The sequence below is a fragment of the Caloenas nicobarica genome, chromosome 2 (assembly GCF_036013445.1).
Source record: "Caloenas nicobarica isolate bCalNic1 chromosome 2, bCalNic1.hap1, whole genome shotgun sequence".
Classification (NCBI taxonomy): Eukaryota; Metazoa; Chordata; class Aves; order Columbiformes; family Columbidae; genus Caloenas; species Caloenas nicobarica.
The window spans coordinates 30,676,384-30,689,984 of record NC_088246.1 but is presented as its reverse complement, the minus strand read 5'-3'; the positions used below and the strand labels follow the sequence as shown (position 1 = coordinate 30,689,984).

General features: G+C 39.1%; 1 protein-coding gene across 2 annotated transcripts in view; it reads left to right on the top strand.

The window, feature by feature from the left end:
• ETV1 (ETS variant transcription factor 1) overlaps nt 1-13,601 on the top strand; it is a 67,260-nt gene that overhangs the window by 41,042 nt on the left and 12,617 nt on the right. For both annotated transcript variants that reach the window (XM_065627799.1, XM_065627800.1), the window contains exon 9: nt 10,841-10,909. In XM_065627799.1, coding sequence (XP_065483871.1) covers nt 10,841-10,909 — 69 coding nt within the window. The remainder of the gene's footprint in view (nt 1-10,840; nt 10,910-13,601) is intronic.

Below are 13,601 nucleotides of genomic sequence, written 5' to 3'. Positions count from 1 at the left end.
CTGCAGTGCGTTCCTGCTGGTTCAGTCTGTGCCTAGAGGCTTTTGCAGTTTATTTCTCAAAGGCTACGTGGCCACTGAGTTGAGGTCTCCTTCGAAATCTTAGCCCATGACAAGCTGTCTTGCAATTTGATACTGAAGAGAACTGGTTTTTATTGTCGTTTCTGTAGCTAACTTAACATTGTCTATTTAGGGGGGTAGTTTGTGGTACCATTAATGTAAAGTGCTTGTTTTAGGGTTGATGTCTGTGCTAGAACAGGGGAATTTGGGAAGTAGAGCTGCTTTCTCGTTTCTAGTTCTGGACAAGCAAAGAACCAACCCTTAGGTAGATTTGAGTTACGCCCACATGGGAAGGCGACCAGGGGTGAAATGTTTCTCCAAGTTTAAATATAAGACAAGATGAAAATGAGTTCACATTATAAAGATCAGATCCAGAACTCAGCGTGTTCATTGATGAAGGTTTTTTGGCCATTGTGTATCCTTAGTCTTACGGACCAGCACGGGAGAGCCAGTCTGCAGAGTTCATGTGGCAATGGCTAACAAATGGGGGACTGCAGCTTCAGGCACTGCCGGTCCCTTGCAACCTTCACAAGCACTGTTACTCATCCTGCTAAATTAAAGGCTGAAAAAAGGCTCTTTTGTAAGCATGCTTCATATTTGGCTAGGAAGCAGGATCTCCTTATTGCATACTATTACTTTAAATCTGGGTTGGCTGCTAGCATTCATCTTTCTTTGGAATATTCTTTTTGGAAAAAAGCAGGAAATTTTATTCTGAAAGGAAGATGTGCAAAGTTGTATCCAATCCTGTCATGCCTTTTTTTTTTTTTTTTTGGTGCCAGCAAGAACAACATTCCACTTTATAGTAATGACGTTCAAGCAAAATTGTTGTTTCTTTTGCAGATGAATAATTAGTTTTTAAAAATGTAATAGCTGTGTAACCAGTGGTCATGAAAAATTAATCTGTTGGTATCAGGAAGTACTTTTATTGGCCTCAGAATCACTGCATTTAAGTTGACACATCTGTACACTCCATAAATTGCAGTCAACAACTGTGGTCTGTTGATATTTTGTCTTGTTACCATCTGTTCTCTAGAAACCATCATTTTCCATCCTTGCTAAGAGTACATTAAATAACCCCTTAGGAAACATAATGTATTTGTCACTGAATCATTGATTTCATTTTTCACCTATGGATGTTCAGGGAAGGAGGAATGCCAGAGTGAAAAGTCTTTTTTGCTTGGTATTTTATTGCAGCTCGGATAAGAATATAGAAACATATTTTAAAAGTTCATTGTAATACACTGAGATGTTCCTTTTGGGATGTTTTTGAAAGAGCCTCATAAAAGTTCATTGCTTTTGTGCACTATACTTTTATACTTTGTGGGAAGCTGGTGAATGAAAAGCATTATTATGGAATGATTATAACTCTATTAAAACATGACATTAATTATGACATGGGAAATGGCAGATCAATTAGTTGTAATTGTAATTGCAGGTATGCAATTTCTACTGCAGAGTGTTTGAGATAATGGAAAAAGAAAAATGTCAACAGAGTAGAAGCCCGCCCTTATTCGTCCACACTTCTAGAAGTCACAGAGCATCATACATGTTCAATCAATCAGGCCTTATTTTCCACCACGGATTTTTTTTTTTTTCCATGGCTGCCAGTGAGATGTATTTAGTACTTGATGCTATATCTAGCAGCTTTAAGCACAAAGATGCAACCAAGGACATGTAGAGCTTTGAGATTTTGCATCATTAATGAATATACTCCAGAAGGCTCCCCAAGACCTTTGTTTACAAGGGCAAATGGTGAGCATTTCTGTACAGTTAGCACTTCTAGAATTCAGTTCATGTATTTGAGTACTTAGACAAAAAGGCCAAACTTGAGATACATCATCTATTCTGGGCTTTAAGCAGGATCTTTGCAGGCTTTTCTTAATGTCTTAATGTAGTGTATTTGCAAATATACTAAGGTATTACTAGCTATGTGTGTATCATTTACTACTAAAAATCTAGTTTTAAAATGAGAAATTATTAAGTTTAAATCTCATTTTGTTTTGCCAAATTGAAATAGTTATTTTGGTTGGAAAGTTCTTTTATGACCATGTCTCTTAGGAACTTTGAAATTTGTCGCATGATGGTGTTAGAGGAGGAATTGTTGTTTGCATATGCTTATTACTGGTTGCCGGGAATTCAACTTTTGAAATCTAAATAGATGCAGTCTTTCCTGAGCAGGTTAGAGCCATTAGCAGGGCTGTTCTCACAGTTACATTTCAGGGTAGCCTCACGATTAAATGCTTGAACAGACTTTAGAAAATTTAGATTCTCTCCTTCTCACTTCCAAAGTTTTCTTCCAAGACGCTAGTCACATCCCTTAAGAATGAACTATCCAGACAGAATTATTAGCCTCTATGTCTTGCTCTCTGAGTTGCTCATCCCTTTAATTCCTGAGACGTCACAAGCAATAAATACATTGTATTGGTGTGTGAGAATGAATGGGGAGCTGACCCTCTGTTAGGAGATATGAGCAGAGGCAGAGAGACACATCAGATCTATATACCTGTTTATTTTGGGTACCCAGTTAGGACTGGATAATTTTTAAAGAACATTATGTATTACATATGTTCAAAGCTTAGCTCCTGTGGACTTTCTTTGTATTTCTAGGCGAGGACGTACAGGAACATCAGATTAGGGTCCCTGTGTAAGCACTGCAAAAATAAAAAATTATATGAAAAATCTGGCAGAAGTGATGTGACTACTTTGGAAAACTTCATTGGGGCTGGAATGGGTTTTGGGGCCTAAAATTCAGCTGTATTAATCTTGAGGACATAATTTCCTTTCTTGAAGTGTTCTGCCTCATGAAGTACACAACTTCCAGCCTCTGTAACAAATGAAGCAGGGGCTCTACCTGCAAAGCTGTTTACAGCATGGTTCTCCCTCCCCCAAACAGTTTTGACCTGTGCACTCAAGAGACAAGAGTGCCGAGGTGAATGGCTGTATCGTAATTCATTTGCGACAAAGGAGTTGTATCAAGGTTCTGCAGGAAGTTGTGATTATGACATTTCTTAACCTCCTAAGTTTGGTCTTACAGGTTAGGATGTTGTTAGCTTTCTACCGTCCATGTTATAAATGTGTATTTACCCAATGACTGGGCACAGAATAAAAAGCAACAGTCCTTTCACCTGATGTGGTGGTTTTTGGAAAGCAAATCAATGCGAGTTGATGTGGAAAAAGATCCCTAGTAGCACATTCTTCCCTAGAGATCAGGTGGCATGTCCTTCAATTTGGGAGTTTGCAGAACAGCATAAGAGAATGTTGTTGACTTAAAATTTTAAGGGAAAATAAAACTAAATCTATTTCTTGGAAGAATATTTATTTGCAGATTGCCTTTTGTTTTTCTTTCCTTTTTTAAACAACAGTTGGATATTCTATTTTACTTCTTGGAGGTAAAGTTCAGACATTTGGAGATGCTAGTGTGAAGGAAAAAAGGAAATCTTAGCTGTCAGAGTCAGTGCCAATTTGCTTTTTCTAGAGTATTCTCTAGTGTGTTGACCAGTGCAGCATTTAAAATGGCACAACTCGTGGTGCTTCTACTACTGTCTTTAATTATATTGGCTAATTTTTGTACAGTGCTTTGAAAACATAAAGCACTGTATGAGTGCTAAGTACTATTACTACAGTTTTCCTTTGGGAGATTATTTCACAGACTAATAGACTTCACAGTTGCAAAATATTTTTTGATCATAAGCCTAAATTTTCCCTTTGATCAGCTCCATTCCTTTGCTCGTTACTACACCTCTTTGGCTCATCCTGAACAATTCCTTGGTATTAATGTACCAACTCTAAATCTCTGTAGACAGTTTGCATGTATACTCTTAGTCTGTCTGTGTGACTCGTTGTTGAGATCTTGCTTCATAAATCCTCCAGCTGCTTAATCTTTTCCTCAAATTCTGTCTAGGTTTTCTTTTTCTTCCCTTCGCACGCTTTTTTTTTTTTTTTTTTTTTGGTCAGCCTGCAGATATTTGCAGTATTTTTGAACACAGTTTTATAAAAAGCTCTGTGAAACAGAAGTGACTCCATCCTCTTCCTGGATATGGTGCTTCAGTACGCACATCTCAAAACTGCGTCTCCTTATGGCCTTAAATTCTTTTACACAGCAGTACAATTGTTCTCAATGAAAATCCAGCTGGCATAAAGGCAGGAGGGAAGAAGCGGTGGCAGTTTGCTCTTGTATTCAGTAGGTTTAAGAAGTCTTCCCCTCCTCGTTTTTGGTTTTGCAGTTTTCCTGAGTCTCACTTCTGTGGTTTAAAATATTTCGCCCTTCTGTTTCAGGAGCTTGTCTTTGCTGTGCTCCTTCAGTGAATGAGTGTGGATTTTTTTCAGTTGTTAAGCTGCACTGTGCTTTGTACTTGCTCTTAAAAACATAAACACAAATCTGCTGTTGGATGGTATGACAGTAGAAAATAAGAGCATCTGAGGGAGAAACTTGGGAAACCTGGACTTGAGAAGATTGCTATGAATGGCAGAATTTTAACTTCTCACTTGCTTCCCATCTAGCTGATTTGCTCTACTCACTAATTCTGTCTGAGGGAAATCTGTAGTTAGAATAGGATTCATTTTGTAATATTGTCTTCATGAACAAAGGAAAACCTGAATACCAGGCTAATGTGAGCATATAGGTAGGAGACCATACATTTATTCTTCCTTTCAAAGCAGACAATACGATCTGAAAAATTGTCCTGCAGTCCCTGTTTTTCAAAGAAATGGATAAATTTCCTCTAAATCTACAGTTACAGTAAGTGGCACTGGCTAATGATTTGATTTGAGGATTGAGAGCGCAGTCTGGATTTACTCTTTGTGCATTAACGCAGGTCAAATGGACACAGGCTGCATTTTAAATCAGTAATGGAAGGCTGAAGCCTGCCTTAAACCAATCACATCAGCCTTACCCAAGACCGATTGATCCCGAGAGACTGAGCCCTGTGAGCATAGCTTTTATATGAATGGACTCTGTGCAGCCTGAAGTTTCATTCATAAAATGGATGCTGAAGGAAAAAAAAAAAAAAAAAAGGCACACACGCCAAACCCTGGAATGTCCATTTATGCGGAGCTGAAGGGTGTAGTGTTCCCTCAGCTGCTGCTTTTGCCAGTTGCCTTAAAGTAATGATTAATGCTCCTTGGCCCTGCCTGCCTGTAAGCTGACACCATTTATGGCCTTGGTGTGTTTCTAATGTATAGTGAATGAGAAGGCTACATTCTCAAATCAGAAACATAAACAGGAACTGGTTGGTCTGAATTCCATTCAAATATGTCACTTCAGCCGTGCAGTGTTTGTCCAACTTCGATTTTACAGGCAGGGGATGGGGCGGGGGAGAAAAAGCAACACAGACATTTTTGCAGTAAGATTACCAACAAAAGGAGCGAGGCAGAGAGAAAATACTGCTGTCTTTTGTTGAATTCAAAGGGAAGCGATGTTTAAAATACATTTTACAGTTACTGAGGTTAATAAAAGCAAATACGTGATTTTAAAGTATGCTCAAAAGATCAGCTCCATGTGGAATTTCAATTCAGAGCTGAATGTATGAGCCTTTGTTTTCCTGTTCTGCTGTATAAAAAGTTACACATCGCCTAGACAGGCTGTTGACATCTGGTCTCAGAAAATGCATTAGATGTTGTCATAGATCTAAAACCCAAAGTTGTGGAAAGGAAGCTGTTTGGTTAAAGGCTTTTTTTCTGTATGTGTGTAATAATTCCACTTAGGCCTGAGCTGGTGGGGCTGAATCTAGTTCTCCAGTAGGTTTTTGTCAAGTGAGATGTAAGAAATTAAACTGAACAAATTTCAATTAGCTGGTTTTTAGAAGGGAATGTATGTGTATCTATGAGTACATACACTTGGAGATTTCTTTTTCTCCTAATTACTGGTACGAAGGCTAGTGACAGACAAAGTGATGAACAAAACCTTCAATTCTATATGTTTTAAAACTGCATAATGATTTGGGAAAAGAATGCTTAATTTTTATCAGAGAAGACAGTGACTCTGTTTTCACCCATGTAACTTCAGTGCATCTACATTTTTCATGCTGAACCTGCTAATGGAAAAATAATGCTGACTTTTGTGTTGCCAGGATTTTACCAATATGTAGGACTCTCTTGTAATTATGTAGCTTCAGAGGGGATAGTGCTTTTATAGATGGTTGAACTAAAACACAGTCCACCAGCATTTGTCATTGTGAAATACGCTCGAGCATTTTCTGTATAGAGAGATTGTCATTAGTTCTGAATGTCTCTTTTTGGAGAGCTGTATTAGTTTTAATCTTAATGTGTTCTGCAGGTTTACAAAATCATAGGTTTCATGATCAAAGAGAATCATTTGGTACTTCTCCCTGCAAAATACAGATCACGCATCTTTCTTAGTGATGTCTGGTGCCACCTTAGACACTTGCTGCAATCTAGTTTGAAGAATTGTCTTTCTTACCTAAAAAGCACTGTCTATTTTCCAGTAATTTCAGTATTGCTCTTCACCCTTGGGCTGGTCAGAGCTTCTCAGTGGTGGAAAACAGCTGCTTTCCACCAGGAGGCTAAATGTGTTTCGGTGGTGGATGGAAGCGCTCCTTTGTAAACAGTTTGTCAGTGTTCTTGGAAATCCATCAACAGAAAAGTTACTTACGGCGTGATTATGATGTTTTAAGTTCGAGGCCAGAAGTATGACATGTTCTAGCATGAGCATTCTATTTTAAAAAGGCTACCTTTGTCTCTGCAGTTGGTAAAAATCTCTCCCACTGCACCAGCCACCTCTCTGTGTACCAGAGAAATGCTTGTGTTGCTCAGGTAAGCCCTTGGCCGTGCTCTGCAGGGCACCGAAGGCAGGGCTGGTGTTCTCACCCTGTGTAGCACAGGGTCAGGCTGACATGCTCCAGTGGCGCCTGGGAGCTGGGTTGGTCCCAGCTGCTCGGGGGGCTTGTGTGTGTCCTGTGCTCAGCAGCACGCAAGGGAGGAATCCGCACATGCCGTATTTCTTGCCTGTGTGAAGCCAAGTGACAGAGCACGTTTAAGTCTCTTTGTACAGACATACCAACTCTGAATTGCTGAAATAGGCATCAAAACCCATGTAATTACATTTTGGAGGATATGGTGGAAGTTAAATTACAGGACTGGCTATATACACTGCCAGTGGAGTACCTCCAGAGTTTTGGGGAACTGCTCCTTTGGGAGCAGTTCCTTTTGGGAACCGTTCTTAATATGACTTAGTTCATAATGAAGTGTAAATCAGAGAAGTAAACGGGCAAATAGTAAGAATGTTCCAGTTTTAGTGTCATCGCTTTGGTTTATACCTGTAGGGAAGTAGACGAGTTTCACATGAGTTGAGGTATTTGATGAATTTGAGTGACTTGGTAGCAGGCTCACTGCACAAGGCAGCCGCTCGCCAGGACACCGTACCGTTCCCCAGAGCTGCCACGTGGAGACCAGCGCCAGGCCCGTAACTCGACTTCTTCACCCACACTATTTCAGATTGTCCACACCTTCTAAGCTCAGTCTCCCTCCCTCTCTCTGCACATGCACGTATGTAATGCAATAGCTTTGTATCACACTGTGCTTTGTCACATGCACATGGGTAGTGCCCTGGGCCTCCAAATCTTCTGATGATGTTGATAAAGTAAACTAAAAAGTAATTCAGAGTTAGAGTGTAACGTAACAAGGAGTCCTTTAGATAGGAAGGCTATGTAAGGTCAGAAACAGAAATGGCCGAAGAATAAATCCTGGTTCAGGTTTCCAGGTCCTGCTTTGCCCTGCTTCATTCAGGAGAAGGTGGCCACTTTGTCCTGTTGCCTGCAGAAGCTTTGTCTTCCCCGTGTCTCACCTGGCTGGGGACGTGGGCTGAAATTCTGTTTGTTTCTGTGCAGGGTGTGATTGTGGGTCTGGAACCTCGTCCTTATCTCTGAAAAACAATCAGAAAAGGGGATTTAAGGATTCCTTACCTACATTGAGTTAAAGAGGGCTGAGACAAGCTAACCCTTTAAATCCTGATAGGATAATTAATATTAAAAACTTCCTTACCAAGGGACCATTCAAGTGTCTTCCTTGATATGAAACATAGAACCTCTACGTGATAATTCAGTAGTAGATTTTTCTTGTCCCGAGGAAGTCTTTTTTTTCTGCTTTGATGTATTTTGATGAAGGCACAGCAGAGCTTATTTCCAGTATTCTTGTTTGCGACAGTCCCAGATGAGAAGGCATTTCTCCAGTGTCTAGATTACACATATTTTTGAAATAACACCTACTGGGAAAAAATTGTTTCAAACCAATATGATATAAGGCCATATTCATTGTTCTAAGATGACTACTATGTTGCTGTTAGCAAGAGGAACAATGAAGACTGACCTCTAAGTATTCCAAATTAATAATAAAAGAGAAATTAATTTTTTTTGTCTCTTTATTTGTAGATTTTTTTTTTTAAAAGGGGCTCTGCTGTTCTGGAGATGATGTAACTTTATGATGTGAATTATTTCATTAGAAGTCTGAAATAAGTTTGTATGTCCTAAGTCCAGGCACATTTTGCTTAGAAGACTACAAATTGCTAAAAGGTGATAGAATCAGTCACCTCAAACACTTGGATCCTACCCTAGAAGTATTTTTTGCCTACTTCTGTCTCATTTGTTGTCTTGAAATAATGCTTTCAGGAGAAGAAAACATATAATTGCTCTGTAATTTCTGCACTAAAATGTTTTCTTTTGAAGTAGCTCCGCTTAGCTTGTAAAAATACTTCTGGGTCTTAGTCAAGCATTTAGTACAATTTAAAACTGCAATGCTAAATTTCATTGGTTGGACTTTTTATTAGATAAGGTAGAAATGAAAGCAGCAGGCAATTTAATTAGCAGTAATTTTTCTGGGCAAGTCATTACTTTGATGAACTTCAGAGCAATGTTTATGGCTCCTAATTAACCATGTTAGTCATTTGATTGAATAATCACTTTGGAAATGTTTCTACAATTTGATTAGAGTCTGACCCACTCTGATAGTCATAAATTAACTGATAGCACTTTAAGATAACAAGACTCTAGTTACTTTACGAGAAATAAACTCTTCCTTGCTGTATTTTTTGGTCCTCTGTGGACTGTTTAAGCACAAGCTAACCAGAAGATTGAGTAATGTTGGTACAAACAATGCTTGCCTTGAAAAGGCTCCAGATGTTAATTATAATTGACTTAGGAACATGGGAGATGAAACCCCAAACTGGCTAAGAACACAACTTCTTGGATGTGCGCATAATTCTTTGTTCCGTATACTCTGCTGTATCACTTTGCAGGAGTGGAGTTCATGAGTCAAAAAAGGGTTTTGCTGCCAATACGAGTGGATTTTAACCTAAAATAGAAAAAAGCATCTGTTTCAGTTCTTCAACTTCCTCTTTTTTTACGTAGATTTTTCCATTCTCCTTAAAATTCAATCTGCTTGGTAACGTAAGTGATTCCTTGCAGGTGAACTACTACTTGTAGCCTTGACTTCTCTTCTACAAAGCTGTGCTTGACTCGGGTGATCACTGAGTCACTGATTCCTGTGGTTGCTCAGAATAGCTGCCTGAGACATTAGAGATTCTCGAGGCCTGAGCAGGCAGGCACTGAGTGTTTCATCGAGAGGAGGTAATGAAGAGTTTGGCACAGATGCGCAAGAGAGACCGTGGACTGTTAGAGGAAACTTATTATTACTGCCCTGTGTTTTGCTTGTTTCGTGAAGTCAGTGTAAAACCTCATTTTCTTATCCTGCCAAATCTTTGATACTCATCACTAGTCAGTGAACAGTGAAATTTGGAATCACAGCCTGAAAGAGTCTGTAGGCAGTGTTGGAAAAATAATGTCTGCTCTTTCGACCTCTGTTTGCATCTCTTAAAGAGTTACAAGTTACTGGTAACAGATTGCATAGCTTAGGGTAGGAGTTTATCACAAGATCAAATAGACTTTGTTAAGCAGGATTTTTGATATCCAAGAAGTGGGTTAAACATGATCTACAAGGGCAAACATTTATGGTATATTTCTGTTTGCAAATCCTATTGCATAGGATGTAGCTACTTGGGGACGGTGCAAGACACGGGGAAAAAATAGAAAGATGTTTAAAGAGCACCATTTTCATTAATTCTGTTTGGTTTTTCTCATTCTTCTTGCAGATTGGAGTAGAAGTGGGGAATGGCAAATGTCTGTATTACTTAAAATGTGCACACTTTCTTTTTTTTTTTTTGGAGGGCATTTGTCTTTTTTTGTTTAAGGATGTACAGGTGGAGGGTGAAATTGATGTATCTGAATTCCTACATGAAATGCTTAGCGATCGCAGAAAATTTCATTAACCCTTCAAGTCCTTAACTGGAGTCTAAAAAGCAATATCCTATTCTAAATTCACTCTGGCATTCCTTGTATTAATGTAGAGTTTATAAGTCTCCAGTGTGATTGGCAGGCTTTTCTGTGTAATTTATTAAAAATGTTAGGTTGAATTAGTTACAAAGGTAGATATACAAGCACAGGGCTTAAAATATGTATACTGTCCTGTGTGGCTTTTTTTGATCTGTGAATGGTCTAAAGCGTGATTGTCATGGAAGTCAGCTTTTAGCAAAGTTGATTACAAGTGTTCGTGTGCCTATGTTAGGTGGGGTCTATGATCCTCACATTATGATTTTCTCCTCAGCCATGGCTTGTGCATGCTGCTCTGAAATGCCGACTGTGTGTTGACAGGTTCCTCCTCGCTGTAACTTGCATCCTTTTTGTTGCTATTCTGTCTGCAGCCTGTCTCATTGGTAACCTGCACACTTTTAATTTCAGACAGTCTTTTGACTAGCATTGTCGTCTTCTCCTTTCAGAAGTGCCTAGCTGCCATTCCATTTACATGAGGCAAGAAGGCTTCCTGGCTCACCCAAACAGAACAGAAGTTAAGTTTTCTATTACATATCGCTTTTGTATGAGAGAAACGTAAAAAATTAAAAAGCCTTGGGGGATTTGGGGATCACTGGTTTAATTCTGCTGCTGAGAAGACTCGCATCATCTTTCTTTCCCTTCCCAGTCTTGAGTTTCTGATTTTTTGTAGCTTCTTTTAGTGCTACAAGTTGATCAGGATAGAAGCAATTTTATTATGAGTTTACTCGTTCTGCTTTTCAAGGCCTCTAGCAGTTGAAAGGAAGAGACACTTAAAAATTTTTTCATTTCACTCGTTCTGCTCAAGTGATATTTTCCAGGCTGTTGGTGTGACAAGCTCAGTTAACTGTTAAACAATCAATTTTATTCAGTGAAGGTTTTTGGCTTTTCCTTTTGTTATGATTTTTGCAATGTTTTGGTGCTGCGTAGGCTCAAACTATATAGCCATTTGATACATACCAAAAATCCTAATGACTTAGTCATTTAGGTTGGAAAAGACCTTTAAGATCATCAAGTCCAACCATTAACCTGACACTGCCAAGTCCACCACTAAACCATGTCCCTAAGTGCCCCACCTACATGTCTTTTAAATGCCTTCAGAGATGGTGACTCAAGCACTTCCCTGGGCAGCCTGTTCCAATGCTTAACAATAAAGCTTTCGGTGAAGAAATTTTGCCTAATATCCAACCTAAACCTCCCCTGGCACAACTTGAGGCCATTTCCTCTTGTTCTGTCGCTTGTTACTTGGGAGAAGAGACCAACACCCTCCATGCTACAACCTCCTTTCAGGTGGTTTTAGAGAGCAATGAGGTCTCCCCTCAGCCTCCTTTTCTCCAGGCTATACAGCCCCACTTCCCTTGGCCACTCTTCAGTAGGGCAGAACTTAGATCGTTGTCAAAATTAATAATTCTGAGTAAAAGCACTTTATATGTATTAAAAAAAAGAAGGCCAACAGAACTAAGAAAGAAGACCATTAAAAAAGATGTTGTACTCTCCACTTCCCTGCTTTGGTGTATCTTTCTTGTCAATGTATAATTTTTTTTGTTTGTTTAGGGTTTATTTGTTTTTATTCCAAGGGGCAAATTTCACAAACATGAGGGAAATTGGTTTTGAGATTGATGAGAATTTAGACAGATGTATGAATCCAAGTCCTCTAGTAAGACTAGTGAATGAACACTAGTGAAAAGACACAACTGGAAAGATAACAAATCTGGCTGAAAGCCCAACTGCTTCTGGGGTGGAATAAAGGCAGAAAATAGAAATAAAAGGTAGTGTTTAACAAGGAGGGTGAAACAGGAGATGGAAATTTATAACAGTCTTGGTATATGAAATTATATGAAGTATAGAACCTTGATAAGGGAGGTGAAAGACATCAGGGAAAAACCCACAGGCTGCAGAACTAAGGTCAACAGATTTACATTTTAATCAGAGCACAGACACGGGAAAAACAATCTTTGCCATGTTATGCACTCATGAGTACTCAGAGATGGTAAAATTGTTATGAATGACGTAGAAAAAGCAGTGATGTTTGATAAATATTTGTTTTCTCTATTTGGAAATCACTCAACATGATTTTATGGAAAAAAGGTCATGTCAAATCTGATTCTATTCTTTGCTGAGATTAAAAGTTTGGTTGCTAAAGATACTTGTATCATATAGTTAGACTTTTTGTGGCATTCAGTTTGCCACCGCGTTACGTTCTGATTAAGAAGTTAGCACAAAGCAGTATCAATAAAGTACACATTAAATACATTAAGACCTGGCCAACTGACAGATCTAAAAGTGGCTGTCACTGGCCAATCATCTCTGAATGGATTGTTTCTATTATAGTTCTGTAGGAATTGATATCAGGAGTGTTGCTATTCAACATTTTCAGTAAAGATACAGAACAAAGTTAATAGATAACTTTATGGCACAAAGATAGGCAGAGTGGTAAATAACGGGCAGGACAGGGCAGTCACACAAAGCAATTTGAATTGTTTGGTAATCTGGGCACATTAAACAAAATGTTTTTTTAATATGCTGAGTGTAGACCAGACCTATGGAACCGGGAAACAGTATATTGGAAAAAATGATTTTGAGACGGGCCTCCTCCTCCTCGGCTTCACAGTGGGAAAACAGCCCAACCAAATACTGTGACCGTATGGCAAAAAGGCTGCCTGTAGTATTTGCGCAGTCAAAAGGAGGGCCATAGGGAGGCAGGAGAGGAGGAGACGTTTTGTCTTGCTAAGTAGCACTGGTGAGGCTGATACTGGCCTACAGTACAGTTCTGGTTAAGCAAAACATTAAAATAATACTGAAAAGTGGGACTGTGTACAGAAGAGAGTGCTAGGAAGAACGTAGGGTTGCAGAGGGTGTCTTTTAACAGCAAAAATAATTTTTACAGAATGATCTTATTTGGAAAAAAACATCAAGGAGGGGTGACTTCTGTAAGTGTGAGGAGGAAATACTGAGTAGGACATTTTAGTCTCGCAGGGAGAAGACCCGCAGGAACCAATGGTGAAAAGTCAAAGCCGTGCTAGTTGAAACAGGAAATGAGATGAACATTTTAGAATAAATCATAGGGAAAAAGGGGTGCTTTTTCATTTTTGCAGGTGGAGATTAACAGTCTTTTGGGAATGCACACATTAATTAAACAGCCCTGTACTGAGGCCAAAATGTTGCGATTGGGTGGTGTGTAAAGGATGTGGGATATTAATCCGATTCCTC